The sequence below is a fragment of the Epinephelus moara genome, chromosome 13 (genome assembly GCF_006386435.1).
Source record: "Epinephelus moara isolate mb chromosome 13, YSFRI_EMoa_1.0, whole genome shotgun sequence".
Classification (NCBI taxonomy): Eukaryota; Metazoa; Chordata; class Actinopteri; order Perciformes; family Serranidae; genus Epinephelus; species Epinephelus moara.
Window position 1 is genome coordinate 31,532,330 of NC_065518.1, and position 25,000 is coordinate 31,557,329.

General features: G+C 41.7%; 1 protein-coding gene across 2 annotated transcripts in view; it reads right to left on the minus strand.

The window, feature by feature from the left end:
- The window catches only part of ca10a (carbonic anhydrase Xa), a 359,571-nt gene that overhangs the window by 333,549 nt on the left and 1,022 nt on the right, over positions 1-25,000 (minus strand). For both annotated transcript variants that reach the window (XM_050059175.1, XM_050059174.1), the window contains exon 2: positions 24,479-24,940. In XM_050059175.1, the coding sequence (XP_049915132.1) occupies positions 24,479-24,539 (61 nt within the window). In that variant the 5' untranslated portion in view covers positions 24,540-24,940. The remainder of the gene's footprint in view (positions 1-24,478; positions 24,941-25,000) is intronic.

The following is a 25,000-nucleotide window of genomic DNA, read 5'->3' on the forward strand; positions in this document are numbered from 1 at the left end:
TGAAATTAAAATAGCAGCAAGACTCCACACACTTGTGCTTTGCTCCCCTAATAAATAAAAAAAAGATTAACACCACAAGACATTGTTGGCATTTAACAAACAATGCAGCCTTTCCTTTTCAGTTATTTTAGTAGTGTTTTTGTAGTCCATCCATGGCTCCAATTTCACTATTTCACAATTGTGCCCAAAACAGTGCCATCAGTGCTCTTTACTTAAACAGTAAGAGTCTAAACCAAATAAAAATGTCACTCTCAAAAAACCAGAGCAGAAAACAAATAGTCAGTTAACTAAGTTGACCGCTACTCTTCCTATCCTCCGTGTGTGTCTGCCGTCTGCATGCTGGCCTGGTGGATTGATAGTAAGAGCTGGAACGGATCACTGAAATGGACTGCTTGACTCGCGGAGCACTGGGAGCGGATTCCGTGAAAAACTGGATCGGCGTTCTTGGATCGGATTTGTGCGCGTTTATCCTCATGTAAGAGGCACAAATTGGGTAAAAACGCTACACATACTGCTTATACCATCACTATAGCTCCATATACACTAGAAATGTGACAATATCAGCCTTTTTCCTTAGGAAGATTTGACCAAACATGATGTTTTCGCAGTGTGTCGGCAGATTGTGTAAACACCAGTGTATATTATTCCGGAAGAATTGGTGACATGGCAAAACAAACAGCTACTGTCACAGAAAGAGAAAGAAGAGAAAGTGAGGCGTGGATAAACACCAGCTCTCTGCCGCTCTGTATCACCCACCCACTTACTGTAGAACACGCTCAGTTACTCTCCATCTCCCTCACACTAACACACACTATTCATATTCCTGCTGCAGGACACACATCTGCACAGGATTATCAGATTAGCAGCGGGAGATTTTCCCTGACAGGGCCTGTGTGTGATGGAGAGTGAATTGGGGCACTTGGATGGTGCTGTTGCATGGAGCAGGCAGGACTGCGCTCTGATTGGTGCCCATGAAAACTCACAGTCCACCTGCAGTATGATGCTCCCATCTAACCGCAGACACCACAGCCGCTGTCTTCCTTGCCTCTTCCCGTCCCCGCTTTCTCTGCCAGGCCTCGTCACCAGCTTACTCATTTGGCTCTTTCTGGCTGCACACACACACACACACACACACACGCACACGCACACGCACACGCACACACGCACACACACTTCCCATCTCATCTCCCCGTGGTAAATTACAGCTGGCGTGGAGGTCGTCTCACTCCAGCTGGCTGATAGACTTCAGATTCCTGAGCAGCAGATGTGATGAGCTACGGCTGCTTGGGGACAGGCAAGGTGGTCACTCACACAAACATGCACACACACACATTTGTACTACTATATACTTGTGAGGACATCTTTTTATATCATTCAGTTTTGAACTGAATTTAACCCTAAACCCACATATTTTTATCAGCTGTCAAAGTCAATCATTTCCAACCTCCTTACTACAAGATTTTGCGGAACTATAGAAGTTACTGCTTTGCGGTTGTATGCCTCTGCAAACCAGCCAGGTTGCACTTTCAGTTTACATCAATGTCTGTGAAAACATAGATATGTCAAAAACGTCAAAGTGGACGCCCAAAATCAGCGTCACCAATTCAGTATGTGACCCAATGTCTCCCCCCCCCCGTTCCTGAGATATGACCTTTAGTTATGGACAGATGACGTTATGATGTCACTGTGAAGCTGACCTTTGACTTTTTGTATATAAAATGTTATCACTTCATCGCTAAATTCTATAAAACATTTGTGTGAAATTTTGTCATAAGTACCGGGTAAATTCTTGAATTACAGCCGTAAACATATTTAGTGAGGTCACACTGACCTTGACCTATGACCACCAAATTCTTATCAATTCAATTTTGAGTTTAAGTGGACAGTTGTGCCAAATTAAGAGAATTCCCTCAAGGCCTTCTTAAGACATCGCATTCATGACAGCGGGAAAGATGCAAGGTCACAGTGACCCTGAGCTTTGATCACCAAAATCAAATCAGTTCATCACTGAGTCCTAGTGAACGTTTGTGCCAAATTTAAATTAAGTTCCCTCAAGGCGTTCTTGAGATATTTGTTCACAAGAATAAGACAGGTTAGGTCACAGTGACCTTGACCTTTGACCACCAAAATCTAATCTGTTCATTGTTGAGTCCAAGTGGATGTTTGTGCCAACATTTAAGACATTCCCTCGAGGCATCCCTGAGATATCAAGAGAATGTGATGGACGGACAGACAATGCCTCCAGCCACAGCTATCGCCTGCATGGAGGCATAAAAAATAAAGGTGTCCCCACTGGTGGTTATGAGAGGGGTTTTTATTGGCATGTCCAAAAGAGGTGGGTAGTTCACGAAAATATAAACATGGGTAAATTTATGCATTTGAACAATCGGCCGATGATGTAGAGAGGAGCCAGAACTGCTGGAGGTGAAGTGTGGGACTCACATCAGCCATGCAGACACATCTACTGTGCACACAGACTAAACGTCAAGCAGTTTGTCGATTGTTAGAAAAATGGCTGAGATCTCTCCTTACAAGAAGCAGCCACCTGCATTTATTTATAAATCAGCAGACGCACGCTGAGGAAAGTTAGAGTGAAACAAGCACATCTTCAAGTGTTCAGCCAGACACAAACAGAACAAACTGAGAAATTGACTAAGATGAAAGAGGCGGGTGTTCTCCACCATTTATAAATGTACATTTAAAGGGCGGCTCCTTTATATTTTGTGTCTTTTCATTTTATTCTGGAACTTTCCAGTAGTGTTTCTTGTGTATCAAAATACAAAAACTCAAATTTTGGCTGAGCTATGTTTTTCCAAGCACTTCTAAAAGAATTTCCCTTGTGACCTGACACAGGTCTGATCAGGACCAAAAAAGTCAGGCCTGACCCTACATGAACCCACACAGTTTCTGTCCAAGCCCCACCTGAGCCCGACCCATAGCAGCAGTAATATATTACATTTATATTGATTCTTTATAGGTTTTAATATTAAAACATTTATCACAAGCTAGGGGGTGATGTTTCCTTGCACCACTTCTTATTCTCTTCCTCATATCATATCATAACAGTCTGTGGTCTCATGTACGTCAGGTTCAGCAGAGCAGGCTGCGTCCCTCAGTGCATCTACTGCACACGGCAGTCCATGGTGATGTGGCACACAGATACTGATGACTGCTCTCCACTGCATGTTACATATATCTCAATTAATAATTATTATTATTAATTTGACGTTTTTTTTTACCTACAACAACAAATACACATGGTTAGGTTTAGGCAACAAAGGCAAGTGGTAAGGTTGTGGAAAAAAGAACAGGGTTTGGCTTTAGAATCTTACAGGATGCGACCGCCACTCTCTCGGATGAAAGTCGTGGTTTGTTGGACCCATCCGCCATCCCTCTCGCCCATCCCATTCGGACTTTCGTCCTTGTCCTGCTGCGTTTCCCATTAAACTATAACCGCAACTGGCCACGTATCATGCCAACGTTAAAGGACGCCTTTTTTTGTTGCTTTCTGACACCGCAAGTCATTGTCCAAGTGCCGGATTTTGACAACTTTGGAGTGAGACTAAGGCTCTCAAGGTGCTAAGCAATGTAGCCTACTGCTGTGGCAGCCAAATAAGTTTGGTTTCGGAAGTCAAACAATTGCTCAAAGTAAACAATCAGAGGCAGCAGCAGACCAGCGCTCCTTGTTCTGCAAGGTAAAATTAGGGTTTCTGTCAATGAAGTCTGGTGGCTTTAAAGAGAGCAACGTAACAGCTTTAGTTCCTGTCAGAAAGGGCTGTCTGACAGCAAGGTAAAGCAGCAAAATAATCTTAATATAGCATGCATTTTACTGATATTGCTCTTTTTAGGTGGTGCTTTTTGTACGTTGCTATAATACATTTTGCTGCAGCCCCGGTATTTTACCTCACAGAATGAGGGGAGTTGCTGGTCTATCACTGCCTCTCATCGGCTAGTTTATTTGTGTTATTGTGTGACTTCCAGAACCAAACTAGCATTGCATCTGCAGCAGTAGGCTACATTGCTAAGCAACTGTTCCCCCGGTACTCTTTTCTGTTGGCATAACTCACAAATTTTAATATCATGAGGAGAAAAATCCTCAGTCTGATCGAACTCTAACCTCAAACCAACCTTAAATCTGACCTAATGAACTTAATCTGAACTGAAGTTGCTCAGCACACATTGGCAGTATTGTGCAGCATTGCATCATTTCACATACATCAACTGATCCTCATAGTACACACCAGACACTTCATAAAGAAAGGAGAAGTAGTCATGGTGAGGAGCCAGGATATACTGACTAAATGGCGCGAATATGATCAAACTGAGGCTCTCTGCAGAGTTGACAAACACCGATGCTGGGAAATGGGTTAATGACACATCCTGACAAGCATAAAGACGGCTGCAAGACCAACAAGGTGGGGAGTCTTTAGTGGAATGATCAGGCTATCGTGGCATGTTGATTTAAGTATTCAATGATTAACAGCGCCCCAGTTAAAACTGTATTCATGATTTATCAATATTTTAAAGCCTCTGGAAACCCAAATCCACAATAGCCTTCTAACTATGTAATTTAGGGTCTCATGTACATAATATTAAACATGTAAAACAATTAGAAATCAGTTTCCATCCAAATTCAAAATATCTGTCTTTTAAGTTTTTGTACATTCTTGAAATTGGGTTTGATTTGATCGTGGTTATCGCTGAGATTTATTACGCAATAAATTCCAAACCAATCATAAATCATCCGTCAGTTGTCTCATCCCGCCCCCCAGTGGCAGCGCAACAAAACCTTTCTGCTCCAGCTAAATCTGCCTGTTTGAGTCTGAGCCAACTCCTCTTTCTAGTCTGATGTTTAGAAAATACAGATCGTAAACTGGCTGAACCGCTCGGCTGCGACCCAGCGGAGGCTCTGCCTCTGGCGGGCTCCCAGCAGCACTCGAATCAGGTTGACCGGCTCCAGAGCCCGGACAATCCGAGCCTTTGCAGCTCATGGAGCTGCAGGAAGAGGCGGCTTGTGAGCGGCTGGGCTTGCCCCCCGGGCCCGGTGCCAGTGCCGGCTCGCGGGGAGGGGATGTAATGTGCACCCTTCATCACCCCTAACCCCAACCCCAAGCAGTTAGCTTTGCTACGCATAAACATATCCCCAATCGCGGAGGTGATGCTGCGGGAAACAACACAATTTTAGCCGGAGGGGAACGTTATTCGAGGCGGGCAAATACTTCTACACAACGCCAGAGAGACAGCCGGCCGGCACCGGTCTCTCCCGCTTTGAGGGTCAGTGTGTGTGTCAGAGTAAAGACATATTTAATCTATTAAGACTTGATGTGTTTGAATGAAAAAGGCTATTATCAGAAAAACGGAGCAGATTTATGTTTTCAATGAAAACGTATCTCAGTGAAGAAAGGCTAAGCGCTAGCCTCCCGTTGTCATTCATCTCAGCTAACGTTAACGGCCGGGCTCCATGGGGGAACATCTGCAGCGCCAGTCCCGTAGCAGCTCGCCCCCGTTAATCAATTACAGCGGCTCCACCGACAATGGGAGCGGCGCGACAACTCTCTATTTTACACGGCTCTTCTATTGTTTATCCATGACACTGTGTCCGTGGCGGACATTTGAAAGCGAGATGACAAACAGTACAGTAAACTTGTAGATAACTCAAATATATGTAATAACTTTGGTGGAAAATGCTTTAACATTTTATGCAGCCTACATGCAGCCTCTCGGCTCAGCAAACGGTAAACACCCTGCTGGCTTCTCTAACGTTACGTGTCGCTTCCGTACGCAGTCAGTGGAGCCCAAATGAATATGCCGCGACGCTACGCTGTCCGTTTGCAGCCGGTGGAGCCTGGCCGTAACATTGCATGGGAAAGTTATGCTAACTATCCTACGAAGTAACATTAATATGAATCACAAAACATTTTGAAACTTACCATTCAGTGACCACCTGAAAGGAATCATTTTCAGCTGGCAATGCTTCTGCTTCGTCCTCTCATCAGAGGGCTCAAACATGTACGGCTGGATTAAATTTGTGGCAGCCATTGCTGAGCCAGGGAGATGTCAATCAAAACGAGGGAGCTGTCAATCAGAGCGTTATCTGCCACGCCCACTCTGTCCTGGCAAGTGGTCTAAACAGCAAAATGAGCTGTTTTTAAACCAGGTTTTCTAATAGTTATCAATGGTTATTTTCACTCAGACTTTTGTGGATGATTAATGAGACACTCGACTTTGATATAATATCTGCATTTTTACTATTTCAAGCTGTGTTTCCAAAGGCTTTAAGCTAATCAGCTTAAAAGTTCTAAAACTGCAGTAGGTCCTGAAAAACACTGTGTAGAAGTGAGTAACCTCAAGCCAATTGCCAGAATAAATGTTGGCACCGTATATTAATGCAAACCACAGATATGTTATGTTTGTATGTTTCATAATGGCAATTATGTTGAGACTTAATGATTCTTTACTTTTAAATTATTCATGTTATGTTGCGACAATACTGTGGTTAACATGTTAGGTTAAGGCACATGTACTACTAAATGCATAAATTACCGTCTCAGGTCGTGAACACGGCTGAAAATGTCCAGTACTCTTGTTAAAAGATAGTTGTTTTTGTTGCTTCAAAAGCAGCTGGAAATGTCCTGAAATCTCATTAAAAATACCATGTTTGGTTCCAACAAATATAGTTGGAAATGTCCCAACATGTTTAAAAATACCCGCTTTTGTTGCTACAAACACAGCTGGAAATGTCCCAACCTCTCGTTTAAAAGAACCCCACTTTGGTTGGTGTTAAACAGTGCTCTGCTGCTGTCTGCTGCTTGGCAGCTGTATCGCCTAAGTGTCATGGCATTCACCATCTCCTTCTACTCCTGATAGGAGACTCAGCCGATATACGTGTAATCTGAGCTATGTCATACGTTAGCATGTAATGTACCAGTGTAATATATTTATGGTGTGCAGAAATGTACAATGCCAACATTTTATTTTGCCAACTGGGCTGGTAGCCTGAACTTGTTATTTCAATGTGTCAGGTACATATTTAATCAACATATCATATTTGATGCTGTTCATTTCACTTTCAGGTTGTGAACATTAATTAGGCTAAAACTCAAAATTTAGCATAAAAAGAAGCTTCAAAGAGAAGCTGCAGCTGAGTTATTTATAACTTTGGCTACTTACAAGTGCTGAAAGCAGAAGCCAGGTAGATTCAAGAAGGGATTTGTAAGGATTCAAATTTGATGAACAAATTCCAGATTGGATTCAGATTCAGTTAAATAACCTCTTTATCTCCACTGTTGTAGAGTAAGAACCAATCAAAATGACTTGCACAACTCATAGTGTTGGTGCTCACCAGTGTAGCAAAAGGGCAGCACACACACACACATACGTCTGATACTGACCAGACGGCCATGCAGAAGTGGGTGGGCAGAGATTCAAGCAGAAACACACTGCAGGCGCCATGTGCCACTGGGGTTTGCAACATGAGATGCATCCACTCAGAGCAGAGCAGGGAGCGATTGCGGGCGTCCTTAGTAACACGGATGTTTGCCCGGTGGCATATGGCCGGCTGGTGGAGACACGTGTTATTGTCACGAATACACCAAAGGCCCCTACCCTGTGATTTCATCATCCCATTTAAATTTCTAAGCTTTCCTGAGGGCACGTTTTTCTCTGAAGGTAACGTGTGATTATCTGCGGTGGTCACAGTTGCTCACAAAATGAGGTTCAGCAGGGGAAGCAGAGCCGTTAATGTGCCTCTGTCCCTGGCAGCAATCAGGTGTTGATATTACTTTGCCTTGAAGCCAATACTTGGCTTGCACAGCTTGTTTTGAAAATTTCGAGTAATGCATTAGGTGGGGACTTCATTACTGCCATTGCAATCTCAATGCTTCCCCTGCACAAGAACTCAATATTGAATTTTTTAAACTTTGAACACTCCCATCCAACATGTTCTGCAAGCTGAAATTCCATTTTAGCATGGACCCCAGAGGGCAGACAGGAAGAGCACAGATTGGTTAAAAGAAGGAGGAGAAAGAGGATGAGTTTAACAACTGAAAACGCTCTTCTCCTCTTGTATTGAATCCTGGCTCCTAAAAAGGTTGTCAAATTTGCACAGGAGACAGACAGACACCCAACTGAACTAAAAAATGCTGTGCTTCCTTCTGCACAGCACTTCTGCTGTAGCACTATAGCTGACAACACAAAAGTCTATTTAGCATGCCAGGGTGAATTCTCAAGGTATACGAACAAAGGATAAATTCCTGTTTATGCTCAGCAAAAGAACAAGAAAACTGAAACGATGCAGGGAGAGCTGCATTGTGTTTCAGAGCTGCAAGATAAATTAGCATTAGGCACATAGTCATTATTTAAGAAGACTGTATAGAGCAACTTTTCCTCTAGGGACAACAATGAAAATCAAGTCATTTTTACTGCTGTCATAACTTTTATATATTTACTAGTAAGTCTTCATTCAGTCTTCATTAAAAATGAAACCCTTTATTCGGTTTACTTCATAGATTCTGCACTTTGGGGTCAGTGGGCAAAGGAAGAAGAAGTATGACAAGTCATAAGTTGCTATTTGGAACCTCAGTTTATTGATATGTTTTGCTGCTGTTATGCAGAGTACCACCACATTCACTTTCAGATGACAGAGAAGTCTGACTTTTCAGAGGCCAGGACTCCCTTTGAGCTTCACAGTCTGTTCAACACCTCAAGATTTGTGCTGGTACACATTAAAGACAGAGGAGGACTAAAGAGGTGTATGACATCACATGTGACAGCCTAAAAAGAGTCACAGGGACCACCTAGCACAACATGAACACAACATCCAGTGCCACGGAGAATCTTTGAACAGAGACATAGGGTTAGCAACTACCCTCACATACAATCACCTGTTATCAAGTGACCAAAGTTCAAGGTCATTTGCTAAATGAAAACTATCACTGCACTCTAAATGGCATACTACTGTATTTCTTTTCACTTTCAGTACATACTGCAGCTGGCCTTAGTATGTACTGTTGTATTGAGTATACACTTGGGACATTAGGGCTGGGTATAGGTACTTGATACCTTTAAGTACAGGCCAAAATAACCTGGTACCAGGTAGTACCAAAGCATCTCCAGTCAAGCAATAGCAGATCAGCAAGTTCTTCCATTGCTGCCATCTCGGAAGCCGTTCTTCTCCCAGAAGACGGTCAGTTCAACCTGCCTGGTTAGCACAAGCTAACACAGCAGCAGCGGCTAATGCCCAACACTGAGCCGTTAAACAATCCCACCAAACTCATGCCAACAAAGAAAGGGCTTAGCTCAGCTAACAGCAGTGTGATGCTAACTGTTAGCTTTGTCACTGCGTGTGTGCAATCGGGCAGACACTCACGTATACTCCCGCAGCAGCAGCTACAACAACCTCTACAGTCTGTGGGGTAGGGGTGTGCATGTCATCTTGTTCACAATAATACCAGTATAAAATTAAATATCATGTGAAAAAATTCGTATCATGATAGTCGTGGTATTTCGACTTGTTGTCATATTGATATCAAATTGTTAACCACAGCAACAACAAGCATGGCTGAAAGCAAAATTATCACAGACTCCGCAGTGGTTCCAAAAAGAGCGTCCTGAGTGTTTTATGCACAGTCCTGGACTTCTCAGACTCTTTTAGCGACTTACCGCTCAGAGGGAACTCAGTCAGCGACTCCGACAGCAGCACAGCATCTCTGCCTCTCCTCTCCCGCTGTGCGCACACTGGAGTCAGTGTCATCAAGTGATTAAACCTTTAGTAATGTAAACCTACGTGCTGCTCGCAGCTTGACAAAAGACTACATATATGTGAATGTGTGATAGTTATTGTAGCATAACAGCCTGTCACAGGTTACAGTATGATGACTGGAGGAGAAATGGCAGAACATAAAGGTCCAGGTGGAAAAAAAAAACTAAAGCATTTAGGATTTTGCTAAAAGAGAAGGAAATTGCCTGTTGATTTATATACATAGATCCCACATTTTATAACCTTCAAGAACATAGTTATCGCAAAAATACTCTGAAATATCGTGATAATATGGAGTGGTGAAGTCAAGCGTGGTGTATTTGACAGAGTTGGCAGCTCAGCGTGCTAAGATGCCGCTAAAATGTGTGGCTACACTACACACCACTTCATTCACATTATGGTTATCTAATGAAGTATCCCATAGGTATCACTTTAAGGGCACTGTAGTGTTTCCCACAGAATTACAATCTATGTGTGGCAGCAGCTGACGGGTTGAGGGGTATGCTAACTTTCCTGGGGTGATTGGTGGGTCAATGAATGCAGTGCAGGCAGAGCTCATACTGCATTACACATAGTATGTATTATGGCATAGTAAATCTTGTTCTGGCAAACTAAATGGTAGGTAGTATTATTGGAATGCACTGTATGAGATGCAGTTAAAAGCTCTGAAAGCTAGTAAGTACACCATTTGTTTTACAAGTCTCAAGTCGTCAGTTTTGAGACATGAACTGACTTGCACCAAAGCTCAATTTTACAGAGAACCGTCACATTCAGTATCAGATGACAACTTGATTTATGGCCTTGCGCTTGTATGCCTCCATAAACCAGTCAATTTGCAGTTGCAGCAACATCTGTGTTTGAAGCACTGTCTACTCGATGTAAACTGTATGTTGTGTGGTCGAATTCCACATGTCATGAATGCCAGTTATACATTAGTCAGGGACTACTTTAAAATTTGGCTGCAAAACTTACAATTGTTTTCTTTAAGTAATGTGCAGACCATTTTTCCAAATAATCAAGTATTTACATATGTAATAAAATATTTGTTTTGGTCAAACTAATGGTCCAAAACCCAAAGATACTTAGTTTATGATGATCTAAAACAGATAAAAACGGAAAATCCTCACATTGGAGCCAAAGCTGCAACCACAGAATCTTTGGCATTTTTGCTTAAATGACTTAAACAACTAATGGATTATCAAAATAGTTGCCAGTGACTAATTGTTGCAGCTGTATTTTAAAATCTTTAAATACGTCAAGTCTTACCACGTTGAGTGTGTGAACACTGCACAAACATGCCCAAACAGTGTGTTTAAAGATTCAATCTGCTTTCCAAAGAAGTTAAAAATTTCAAACAAGGTAGTTTATGTAGGGGAAAAAAAAAAAAGTTAATTATCCTGCCCCCCTTCTGTATTTTTCCACTTGCTCTTAGAGGCACATTAAATAAAACAAGGATGAAAAAAGAGAATCAGTCTTTTTATACCAATCTGTCACAGTGTGGGGATAGAAGGATTTCTGCCGAGAACATGTGAAGGCAAAGCCGAGGAGTGAAAAAAGACATTTCTGTGTCTGAACAGATGGACAACAGCAAACTAAACTGTTTACCTGGCACATAATGTCAAATCCTGTTTAGAACTGGCTTTCTGAGCACTTCCGGGCAGAGGAAGCATACAAATGCGGCAGAAAAGATACCATAATAGAGGAGAGCTATAAAAAAAAAAACTCTGAATGTGTGCTTACAGCACTACAACATATTCCTGCTCTGGCCTTTTGCCAGAAAAGAAATAAACTGTGTAAAAGCACACACACAACAACTCTTTATAGATCTCGCCACAACTGGAGTCCACCAAAAATCAATACTCTTTTTTTTTTTCTGTGGAACACCTGAAACAGCCAGAGTGTTCTGTGTTTCTGGTTGGTCTGAATTTCTGATCTCTGATTTGGTCATTAGGGCAAAAATCTAGCCTAAAGGCAGCCTGATCAGTTTTAGAATAGTCGACAGTTAAGTCAATACCTGTGGGCATTAAAGATATGGGCTATCTCCCCAAAGTACAAACCAGAGGAACTGAGACTCTAATTATCAGGAAGCTGGAACTAAGACTAAATCACCATCAATAAATAATGCTTGTTATTTTCCCTAATTCTTTGACAAACAAAAAACATATTTTGAGTCAGTCAGTTAATTACTATGAGCCGTAAAGGACCGTCCCAGTGAATATGCATGTTTTAGCCCATTTACCTTAAATCATGCCTACTTTGAATCACAACTAATGCTGCTGTGTATTAGAAATGTTAACGTATATTTTCTATTATCCCGACAGCCATTGCTTGTTATTCATTTGTATTCTACAGTATATAAAAAATAAAAAGGAGACTCTTCAAACTTGCTTGAGATATGTACAGTAATTTATCACAGTCAGCTTAAAGGGACAGTTCACCACAAAATCTAAAATACATGTTTTTCCTCTTACCTGTAATGCTATTCATCAGTCTAGACTGTTTTGGTGTGAGTTGCAGAGTGTTCAAGATATCGACTGTAGAGATGTCTGCCTTCTCTCTAATATAATGAAACTAAATGGCACTTGGCTTGTGGTGCTCAAAGCACCAAAAAATAAATTTGAAAAACTCAACACAGAAGGAAGTGTGTATCTACTCATGGACAAGAGATACATACTTTAGACAGCACAATCTATTGTTATCTATTTTTTGTTATCTGTTATCTATTAATGTAAACATTAATAGCATCCTCCTTGGTTGAATTGTAACGTTAGCGAATCCAGTGGTGCTAGGTGAGCTACCCGTAGATGCACACTTATGCAATTTCATGTAGGAACTATTTTCTTTCATTTGAACTGCACCCACCAATCATAACACTGTGTAGAGGGAAGCGTGCATCTACTGCTAGCTCACCTAGCACCACTGAGCTAGCTAACATTACAGCTCAGCTGAGGAGAACACCATTAATGTTTTCATCTCACGCTGTCACAAGGGCGAGCCTCTCGTCCATTAGTAGATGCACACTTCCTTTTGCGCAGTGATACAGTAGGTGTGGTTCCGTAGAAAGAATATAGTTCCTACGTGAAACTGCTCCCAACAAGGTCTGTGGATTATCTTGAGTAACCGGGTCATGATTTCTGGACAGGGACATTGCTGTTAAGTTTTTCAGATGTTTTTTTTGGCACTTTGAGCACCACAAGCCGAGTGCCATGTAGTCTTTATTATATTGGAGAGAAGGCATACATCTTTACAGCCAATATCTCCGACACTGCAGCTCCGGGCAGAGAGTAGTACTACAGGTAAGAGCAAAAATATGCATTTTAGATTTTGGGGTTAACTGTCCATTTAAGTCTGCACGCATTTTTGCCATGTGACACTAGTGTTGAGAGGTAATACAGAGCAGGTTTTTTACATTATCTTACACATCGACTGAATACATCCAAGTCCATATTCCTCCCTTAACGTAAACCAGGGTAAGTAAGTAAAGCAGGGAAAAAGGGAGGATAGTAGGGGCCCTGTATACCCCGCTTCCACCAAATTAACTCTGGTATTTGGACCAGTTCTGGTCAGGATTTTTTAAACTTTAGTGCTATCCAGCAAACCAGCTTGGGTTTCCACCAGCTTTGAGAACCATTGTAATCATGGATGCGTCATCAACGGTGGGCACTGCATAATGCACAATAAAAGAAAACCGTAGTAGCAAGATGGCAAATTGCATTGATTACCTGTGAGCTGTTTAGTTATAAATATTTGTTTTTATACAAAAAAACACAAGCATGGACAAACTATTAATGATGAGAAAACGGTGAAGACTATAACGTGCATGACTCCATCCTCTCTTTCCAATCTGTAGAATATGACACACCCACTGATGTCCTCACAGTTGGCAATGCAGGTCAAGGAAAACCTGCTATTTTTTGTTTCCTGCTGGGAACCACTTTTTTGGCTTCTGAACAAATTTATTTTTGGTTGAAAGGCACTGAACAGTTCAAAATTAGGTGCACGAACTGAAACAGAACCTGTTCCATATTGGTGGGAAAGAGCTACAAATGGGTTAATCTGGCCCTGCTTTACATCCATAACACTGTTATATATTTATCATCCATATACATCCTGCCTCTGTGGAATACCATGTAGGCAGATATAAGGCGGAGCGTCAGCATGCATTAGATATGGGGCTTCCTCCATCATGGCTATTATTAGATTGTATTTTAAGATCATGTGAAAGAAAAAGCAGTGTTAAAGCTATAGTCCTGATTGAATATGACACGGGTGAAACAGACATTATGGATTAATACAGAGGCTGAGGAGGAGGTTCTGCTTCAAACGTTCTATATGTAGCCTGTGTAACATCAAAGCATGAAAACATGTTTTATAATTAGCCATCGTTAATGAAATGACACCACAGTCAAGACGATAACTTTCCTTTTTCTCATCATGGTTGCATTGTAAAAACAAGGATTTTTTTACAAGGATTATCAAAAAAATTTAAAAAACTTGAGCGCTTCCTGTAAACAAAGGAACCATCATTCATTCAAATTAATGATGAACGAATGTAGGAAAACGAGGCGTTGCAACCACAATCTTTGCTCCACTCATTTTTGACGAAATTAAGTGAGAAGGAAATAAATGTTGACAAATCAACATCGCCGACGAGGCTTCAGAGTTGAGACTCTAGATGAGATTGACCCGACATTAACATCGTTCCAGCGGGGCCACCATGCTAGAGGTTTTTAATTTACAGCCAGGCCAAATGGTCAAAATGTTACAGGAAATGGTAGTGGTGAAAAATCCCCAGACCACCTGGCCTCTGACCTCAGGCCTTATGACTGGACACATTTCTGCCTCCAACACAATACAATAGAGGCAACTTTAGCTTGTTGTGCTGAAAGCATTAAATTACATTTTAAAAAAACTCCACAGCAGCATTTCTGTCCAGATGACCTGATTACTCTGGGTAATCAACAGACCTCACTCTGAGCACTGTTCATTGAAACCACAAACTACAGAACAAATAGTCCCAGATCAAAAGAGGCAAGCTTTCTTGTTGCCACAACACTGGAGCACTACAAAGTAGTCTGATACCAGAGCGTTGCATTTCCTCTCATTGTTAATTCAAGTCCTGGTAGCTCATTAAAGCTGCTGTACTTAAAACTTTTACATCAGCAATGGATCCAATGACCATGTATGTTAAAAATGTTGCTTGTAATGAAGAAATCAGAGAATTATGACCTGACTCTGAAGCCCATTGTTTTGGTTTTAAGGCCTGCAACTTCACTGTTATGGTTCAGTCACACAGTTTTCATCAACACAGCTTCCAGCCACAGCAGGCAGCTGTATTCAGTGAATAGGCTCTGATAAACTCACTGTACACTACCTGCTCAGCAGCACACAGCAGATAGATACAGTTAGAGACTAGTAGGTGAACACAGTGAACATTTAGCAGCTGAAGCGACAGATACTGTTCTCAGGAGTTGGTGGAGACCAAAACAGACTTAAAAGAAGACTGAATATTGGACTTACATTCATCAGGGGGTCACAAATACAACTCCAAATGAATGATAATGTTGCTATGTGTCTGCTGCATGTGTAAATAAGTAACTGTTTGCTAAAACGTTAGCAATATAAACTTCAAAGTGTACAGGGCTGTACCAAATGTCTCTAACAAAATCTTCAATTTGAATAAATAAAATGATGTCAGAAAGACGTTGAACTCTTACATCTGACAGACATTGAATGCTGGTTAGAATGAAAATTGGGTTGATAATTGTTTCAATGTCTAACAATGTTAGAATTTCACATTGTGTGGATATTAACGTTACCATGTTTTGCAGACGTTGCAGGGTTTTGTTCTCCATACCTTACGACTATATGTTGGTATTCTACCTCAAGATGACGCTGGCATGAGACTTTCAGAAGACATTGGATTTTGGTTACTTAACAACACAACTTGAACCAACAAAATATTACTGTCATCTGCCATCAGTACATTAACCCATGTTGGCATGAGATGTCCTGACACTGAATTTTGGTCACAACCTAAATCCAACTAAACAGGGACAGCAGATAAAATCATCAGCATTTTGCATTATCGCCGCGAACCAGGAGGAAACAGTGGCTTTCTAACCTGCTTCCTGGGGGTTGACCCATCGCAGCACTCCCAGTCTTTGGGTTGGTGCAGGTCAGTCTCGTTCCCAGTAGGACATCCATCGTGTAAAGCTACAAGTCTACTTTCTGCTGTGGACTCCTGTTGTGTAGCCCTCACAGGTAAGTCTCACCAGAGATATTGGATGAAGCGAGATACCCAACTCAGCTCACTTCCTGATTCAGTGACGTCAGCGCCACGCCCCCGTAGGAGACTTGCGGCAGCTCTGAATGTATTGTCGTCAATGAGGAAAATGAACATGATCACAATTTATGGTCAATTCTTTCGCCCTGTAGTCACTAAAGTAAATATTGGGTTCATTTTCCACAAGCCACACATCTTCCCAATATTCTGACACTAAAGCTGCATTTTTCATCCGCACAGATCAAGAGAAAGTTAACTTTGTTTGAGCCCTGTCGTCTCAGAAAACAAGTTCTCGCGAGATCTCGTGATCTTGATAAACAGGCGGTAAAATCACAGTTAGCTTACAAACAGTTATTTACCACTAGTAATAAATAAAAAATGCCCAAGCTTTGTGCAACAATAGGCTGCAATAATGGGAAGAATGTATTTTCATTCCACCTGCTTCTCGATCCGCATACACAGACATCCACAGAGCCTCTGTTCAACACGGTGGTGGGGAGGGGGGGGTTGAGGGAGAACAGGCTCTGATTGGAGGGAGAGCTAACCACGCCCACTTAGGAGACAGGAAGAGTAACCGTTATCTTAACATTGGATAAGCCTACAGTTGGGTATCTCCCTTCATCCAATATCTCTGGTCTCACTCAGTCTGCTACTGTGCAGAAACATCCTGCTTAAAGATGATAAACAGACACTAAAAACAAAAAATAAAGCCGCACAACATTCACATGCTGGTTTAGAATTCAAATGGATGTGATATTATATGGCTGACCAGATAACAGAAGACAGAGTAGTTGTGGGCACATCCAATCCTGCTTTAGGTCAGGTGCTGGATAATAGGGGTCCATGCAGAAAGAAGAGGAAAATCCGCACACTGAATTAGAGCTCCCAGTAGGTTTTAATGACTAAAAAAGCAACGTTTCGACCCAAATGGTCTTCCTCAGGCAACTTAAAAAAAAAAAAAGTTGCCTGAGGATGACCAGATAACATCCACAGACCACAAAAATCCAGACTCCCTACAGCACGTTAAATTTCCCACCAGCTTTAACACATTAGACCACTGCTACACAACAATAAAGGACACCGATCACTCTGACCCCTGTGCTGCCCTGGGACTCCAAGGTTTCCCCTAGGACATTTTTCCAGCAGTTTTGATTTGCACCACCACAAGATAATTAGCACATCTGCTGACAGGACAATGGCTTTGCACATATATTTATACACAATTGTACATGTCGAATTACATTTTATGAAATGCTTCATGACAATACAACAATGACAGGAAAAGTTATGGTTATTATGAGTAAAGTAAAGTATCCATGCCCCTAATATTAGTTAATTACTGAAGAAGCAAACACTACTGGCTGTTGCCACATTACAAACAAGTTTAGCTAATTAAATCATACAGAAAACATAGCCTGGTTAAGACCCACACCATCTAGTCATAGGCCTAATGCTGCAGTCATGATATATAAACCATGAATTTGATCTTATATTTTCTACTGACATTTCTACTGTGGGACAGCCACCCAATCCACCCATAAGCATGGAAATTTTTGCTTTGGCAAGCTGATGTAACAAGGCAAACTCTTTGCTTTTAGTGTGAGTTGGCACAGTGTGGAATTTAATATTTTCAGATAAGAGTTTAATGGTCCTTTCCATGAAGAAAAAGAGGACAGCCCCTTTGATAAAGAGGAACGGCCCACCTCTCAGCTGTTCCACATTGTCTCTACATCTTTGCTGAACTTTGTTGTAATAGGTCGGCAGCTGGACCGGCAGCGGAGCCTTTGTTGCCGCCAACTGTGCTCAAAAAAAACAATGACCAATTACAGACCACTAACTGGTGGCAATGTCTGGGGGTGTTCGATTCATATCTTTGCTTATCCCTGACTTTGGCTGCCTAAAGTAGAGATAGTGAGTTTATTGTGTTTGGGGAAATTTTATATAGCAGCGGCGCTAATCATTTAGCAGCAGTGCTGCAATGCTGTTGTGTGCATATACGGGAATGATGGACTCTGATCACTGTCTGGTTAAGAGGTTGCATTCAACTACTTTGTTGTCCATTATTTTACCAGATAGGGTTGTAAAGATTCTGTTATAATCTATTATTACCTGTCATCGTAATTTTCATTTTTAATGATAAGATATATTTAATCGCATTGATAATCATTAATACACAAAACAAGCTTATTAGTTATTCGTTTGGGGGTAGTGCTGTATGTAAAATTACTGGAGCGCACCTATGACATGCACGCAAGCGTGCAGGCCCACAGTTCACTCAGGCTCATTTTGAAGGCTATGCAACCACTGGTACTATAGTGAAAAGTTAACACACATTAGTCAACTATAACTATAAAACTGGAGGATGTTTTCTTGCCTTTTCATATTTGACAGTTCACAATTACCTGGTGATAGACTAAGAAAAAATGATTGAATTCCCTGTGCTCGTCAAAGACTAGCAATGTCAATATGACGACTTTTATTCTATTTCCTCACTTGGAGAAAAAAAGTGGCGGAATCTCGTTCCAGTGCACTCTGTTAACACTATTTCACCCCTGTTGGGAAGGGCATGAAGAGAGAACATGAACGGAGACACAGACCAGGCAAAGAAACCTCAGTCACTCGGCTGCTGTGACATTTTGCAATGGTATGGAGCAACACAGCCTACCAATACGATGGCTGAAGCCAGCTAGACAATGAGGTCATCTACAGTACATAAGATCAAAGAAATGACTATACAACAGCAATTTATGTGCACATGCCACCAGCTGGACAGGGGTGTGAATTACTTAAAGTTATGGCAGATCACCCTCAGTTTTCTAATCTGTCAAAATGACAGACGGCATTCAGATTTTTCTGTTCTGTTGTTAAAAAAATTTAATCAATAATGGTAAATACTAGACCAACTTGGCCTTTGGTCTGGTTCATCGTCTCCTGACTTACAGACAGAATCTGCTAAGCCTGTGGTCAACACTCTGGACAGGAGGCAAAGCTGCTGCTTTGACAGCAGTATTTTTGAGGCTGCAGCTACAGACCTGGATGAACTCTCTGACACTGTGACAACTTACTTCACTTTTTGTGAGTACTTGTGTGTCGACGAATACCTTCTCCCTGTACAACTACAGCAAAACCTTGTTTACAGCCAAACTCAGGCACCTTTGTCAGGCCAAAAATGAGGCCTACAGAAGCAGGGGACAGACTACTGTACAACCAGGACACAAACACACTGACAAAGGAGATCAGAGTAGCAAAAAGGAGCTTCACTGAAAAGCTGAAAAACAGCCATCAAACACTTAACCGTCATCCCAGGGCCCCCAAGCAACCCTCTATCACAGGATCCTATGACTACAGGCCTGTCGCCATGATGTCTGTGGTCATGAAACCTTCGAGAGACCGGCGTTGGCCCATCTGAAGGACATCACAGAAACCCTGCTGCCCCCCCTGCAGACTGCCTATCAGGCAAACAGGTAAGTGGATGACGCAGTCAGCATGGGACTGCACTGCATCCCCCAACACCTCGACTCCCAAGTGACATATCAAGGATCCATCATCCCAGAAATCCTGTGTTCCAAACTCACCCAGCTCACTGTGCCAGCCCACACCTGTACAGTACATTGAGAGAGCCTTAAGTCAAATTCCTCGTATGTGTTCACATACATGGCCAATAAAGCTGATTCTGATATGATGTGTCAGAAATAGGACATTTCAACAGTGTCAGGCTTTGAAAACCCCAGCTTTAATATAATGATAGTAGCTCGTTCTCTTCAGAAAATCACCTAAGGGTGCTGTCACTGTGCCCACAGTCAGTCTCCTGTTCACTGTCATTGGAGCAACGCCAAGCTTTGCCTCTTGATTACATCACAGATAACAGTCTTGGCACTGAGGGGACTTTCATGTCCACAATCCATGCTCAACTGTGCAAGATAATAGCCTGCCTTGAAGTGGTTTAACTGCATTGTCATTTCGTTAGAGTTATGTAGTTTAACCTGACATCAAGCTACATGATACCAATTGGCTGATAAATGAGCTCCATCCAGTCTGATATCTGTAAGAAAAACGCTGACAATCCCGAGCATCATCAAAAGGAAGACTTTCACGGTATAATGTGACTCATACAACAAGTACAAATGACACACAGGCCTAAAGGTTAGCAAACATGCCAGTGTTTTGGAATGTTGAGCATGCAGAGTAGCAGCATGTCCACATGAAAATTGTACATTTTATTGTGTACTGCTACTCCTGGTTAGGCGCAGGTATGTGTCCATGGCCAAAAATGCAACCAAGGGGGGTGATATGAAAGTGTCCTGGTTAAAATGATTCAGACCACTGACAGTAAAGGAAAGAGAAGGAAAAAAAAGTAAGATCCTGAGCTTGGTACTTCATTCTTTACTTTAGAACCTGCAGTTCTCAGAATCAGGGCTGAACAATATGTCACTATTGTATCGATATCGTGATATGACACTAGATATTGTCTTAGATGTTGGATATTAGTATATCGTAAGTGTTGTCTTTTGCGGGTTTCACAGGCTGCATTGCTGTAAAGTGATGTCACTTTCTGAATTTACCAAACTGTTGTAGCTGCTCTATCATTTGCCTTTACCCACGTAGTCATATCCACATTATTGATTATTAATCAAAAATCTCATTGTGTTAATATTTTACAGAAGCACCAATAGTCAACCCTGCAATACTGACACAAAAACTGACAGAGGTATTTATCCAAAAATAATGTGATATTTGTTCCCTCCATATCGCCCAGCTCTGCCATAGATGTATAGCAATACTTCGATATCACACCCCAAGTTGGCGCCTATTCAGGAATTGCTCGCCCGGTGCATTTACCAAAAAAAGTCAGAGCTTCTGGGTTTACTTTGTATAGCCAACTGAAAATGCACAGTAGAGTTTCTCCTGCTGGCCCTGCCTTCAAGGTCCTGCTCGGCTCATAGACATTTTGAAAATATCACAGATTTTTAAATCGCTTTTCTTGGCTTGAACAAAGTTTTACAAATATAAAACCTCCGTGGATCTAAAAGTCATAATAGAAAGAGTCAACTGACTATGTTTGCAGTTGAAGGTATCCTGTCAACAGTTTTACAGATGTCTCTTTTACAATTGTGGCCTACAGGGAGAATGCTCTTTGGGCTGCAGGGAATTTTTCGCTGCAATACCCAAGAGGCAACTGGATAGAATTGTAAGTAAAGCTGAGCTGCCCTCCTGGGGGCCTGAGCCATGGATGTATCGAGAGACATGGATACAGCGCTGGAGGTGGGGCCCTGTTCATTCATATTAAAGTTGTTCAGTGGCGTATGAAGCAAAAAACGTTTATTTCCACATTAGACTGTGTCCCCTCTCCAAATTTAGGGGTTTTTCCAGTTCCGTGAACGCAGCACAGGTGGAACTCTTCCTTTTTTCCTCTGCAGCGGTTAATGGAGTTTGGAGTCACAGGTTTGATAATTATTCAGCCATCTGATCAGAGCTGATCAGATCAGGTCGATGGATGAGAGGAGCATCTGTTTGTGAGTGAAAGCAAACTTTTAAACTAGGCACAATGAACGGTTAAGTTTCACTTTCTGTGTGCCTGCCATTCTGTTCCTCTGTTCCTCCTTCTGTTCTCTGAGTACACTCTGCAATCTGAGAGTGTAGAGCAATAAATAACCAAACTGTATATATATATATATATATATATATATATATATATGTATGTCCAGCTCCAAAATCAAAATGTGGCAGCAGATGTTTTAGTCAGGCTGCCGCATAAAAATAAGTGTGTGGGGAAACCCTGGAATAACCTGAAAAAAATGATTTTCCAGAAAAATTCAGACACATACTCGGAAAATCTGCGGAAACATCTGTACCAGACTTGCCACCTTTGACGTCATATACTCAGAAACATGGGGAATAAAGTTAATGTCTGGCTGATAATAAACTTTTTATTCACTTACGTATTGCAATTTTTTTGCTCACATGTAATACGCAATATGGTATTAGGTTGTAACTGTTAGCTGACGTCCACTTAGAGTGACCTGAATTACTTAGAAAATGTATTTATTAGCATTAACCCTGATAACAAGTCAGGTGAAGAAATGTTTTAGTGGTTCTGGGGTGGTAATATAAAGCTTCAAACTGTTCCAGCATAATTGGATGGCAACATCAATCTTCACTGAGATGTTAACTGCTCTGAGCAATGAAATACAACACATCTTCCTTTAGCATCCATGTTGTTTACACAATATGACTTAAAAGCCAATAAACTCACCAAAGTCGGAGAAATGACCTCACAACTCGGGAAATGAGACCATCCGAGGAGCACGTGAATGCAGCATCGATGGCTGTCGTTGAGCTTTCAGTCATCAAGTTTTCGGCTGTCAAGCAACTTTTAATTGATAAAAAGTCAGGAAAGTGTTCATTAAACACTGTACAAAACTAAATGCAGTAACTATTTAGTCAATTTTCCCATACACAAGCTTCCATAGTACCAGATTTCCTCAGACTAAGCATAGCAAAGCCGAGAACATAACGTTAGCTGAAACTACGTCACATTGAGCTAACATAGCATCCTTGCTAGCCTAAAAACACTCATCCTCCAACTGAGCAAAACAACAAAAATACATGATAACGTCATTCAATATTATTATCACAATGTGAAACGAACTAAACAAATACCTTTTCTTCTTTTCAGCCACCTGCTACTCCAACAAAAAGGTAGGACACCCTGCTCCTTTAGAAAGACACACCTGCCGTTATACCGTGCGGCTTTTTAGTCTACCGGAAGTACGTTTTTCAAAATAAAAGCACCGGCCCTTATGTTACTAACGGGACGAAATGAACAGAACTTTAGGAAAACATCTAAGAAATTAGCAAACATGAAAAACAACAGATTATGTAAGTATGATGCACCATATTGAAGGCCATTTACACAGTGCATTGTCACAGGCTACACATGTCCATTGCTTGCTCTGAAGGTGTTTAAGGGGGAAGCAAAGTGAGAAACAGTAGCCTATATAAAGAGCTGAGCTGTAAGGTATCACTACAGTAAAGTATGCTCAAAAGTATTATACTGGTGCATTCACCACTTGGGTAGAGATAAATGCAACATCACCAATTTGTCCTATTAATCTTATGACTTACAAAAAAAACAGGAATGTTGTTCCTGGTTGGCTGACCCCAATTAAAACATGTTGTTAAAGAAAAAAACAAAACAATAAAAACTGTTGGGTGGGGTTGGGCCACTGACGTTGGCTGGTTGCCACATAAACCCCTTCACCCCGCTGCTAACCTGAGGGCCTTGAGGTACAGAGAACAGCGGACAGCTTGGCCTGCATAATGCGTAAATACAGTGAATTACGCACCAGTTGTCTCACTGTATGTGGAGAATCTGCAGATTTGTGTCTCTTGCAAGCAGGGGTGCGAAAAGGCGTCTCTGTTAGGTGGTGTAATTTCATTCATTTCTACATTAATTAGGCCTATAAATAATGTATAAACAACAACTATATACACAACTTTTATCTGAAATGTGGCGTTCTTTTGTTCGCGTCGGTATGTGAAAAGCGGAAAATATAATAATACACAATCTCTGCCTTTATTTTAAACACACATTTGCACAATTGACAGTGTCAAGAGGTGAAATCCTGATTTTGAAAGAGGTGAAACTGTGTTTTCATTAAAACAAGACTAGCAGAATCAGTTTTTCGATAAATTAGTAGTTAGAACGCACTAACAGCAGCAGGGTGTAATATCGATCTAGTGCAAAGTCATGTAACCGCTGAAACACAGTAAAGTGAAGGAACGCACTGCCCCATCCGCTGGCTCAGACGCATCTGCCTGCACGGCACACACACAGCCGTATTAACAGCATGACCTACAGCGCCGCATCCGCTCATCTCACCGAGTGCCGGACAGCGCTCACCGGTGCGCACAACTGCTTTATTTGATAATAACTCTGACTGAATTGTTTCAGGAGCCAGGAGACTTCACAATGACAGAGAGGACAGGGGAAAGGGGAGTCCAACTTGCACGCGATATGTCCGTGGAGAGGGAAAAAACATAAAAAGAATTCATCATTGTGGTTTGCATTAGAAAAAGCCCACCCATGTCATGCGTGCGTCAGAAGCCTGCGCATCCACTCCTGAAGGCTACACAATAACTGTCTTGAGTCACACACACACACACAAACACACACACGCTGAAAGATATATAACCAACGACTAAAACAATAGGATTATTTCATGCCAGGCACATAAACTAGGGAATATTTTGTTATTTTCTCTCCACCTGCCAGAGTGCGTCCTGGCGAGCATTTCTTGTAAATTAATCATTTTTTTCTCGCAAACCAAATCCCACCCTCAGCCTCAGCCATCTCACAGAATTTCAAGAGAAAAGTAACAGATAATTCACTCATTTCGATCTGACACACCTGCCCAAAAACGCCCATAACTCACCTGATATGCAGACAATAAAATTGGCTTGAAGAATAATCAATATTTCCCAAATTATATCCATCCTCTGTCTTCATTCCACGTACATTACGCACAGATTAGAAATAAAATAAATCAGAAACGGAGCTTTATCAGTTGCAGATGTCCTGTTCTCTCAGACTGAATCCCGCTGTGCACCTTCCACCAGGTATTTTCCACACCAGACACATAGCAGGTGACCAAAGCCTTAGGAAGAAATGTTGCACGTTCCCACTAACAATTCCAGAAATGGCGAGAGGAGGGAAAAAAAGGATGAACTCCAGACCAAAGAGCCGAGCGGAACGCTGATCCTCTTGTCAGTTCACTGTATTATTCCAGTGCGCCCTAGAACGGACACATCCATCCATCCATCCGGCGCCGTTTCACAGAGCGGGCGTCCCGTTCTTTTACCACGGAGAGTCACACATGACCGTGTCAGTAAAATCTCTGTGTGGGAAAAAGAGAGAGAAACAGAAAGCGTTGGTTAATGAGGTGGGACAGCGGTGG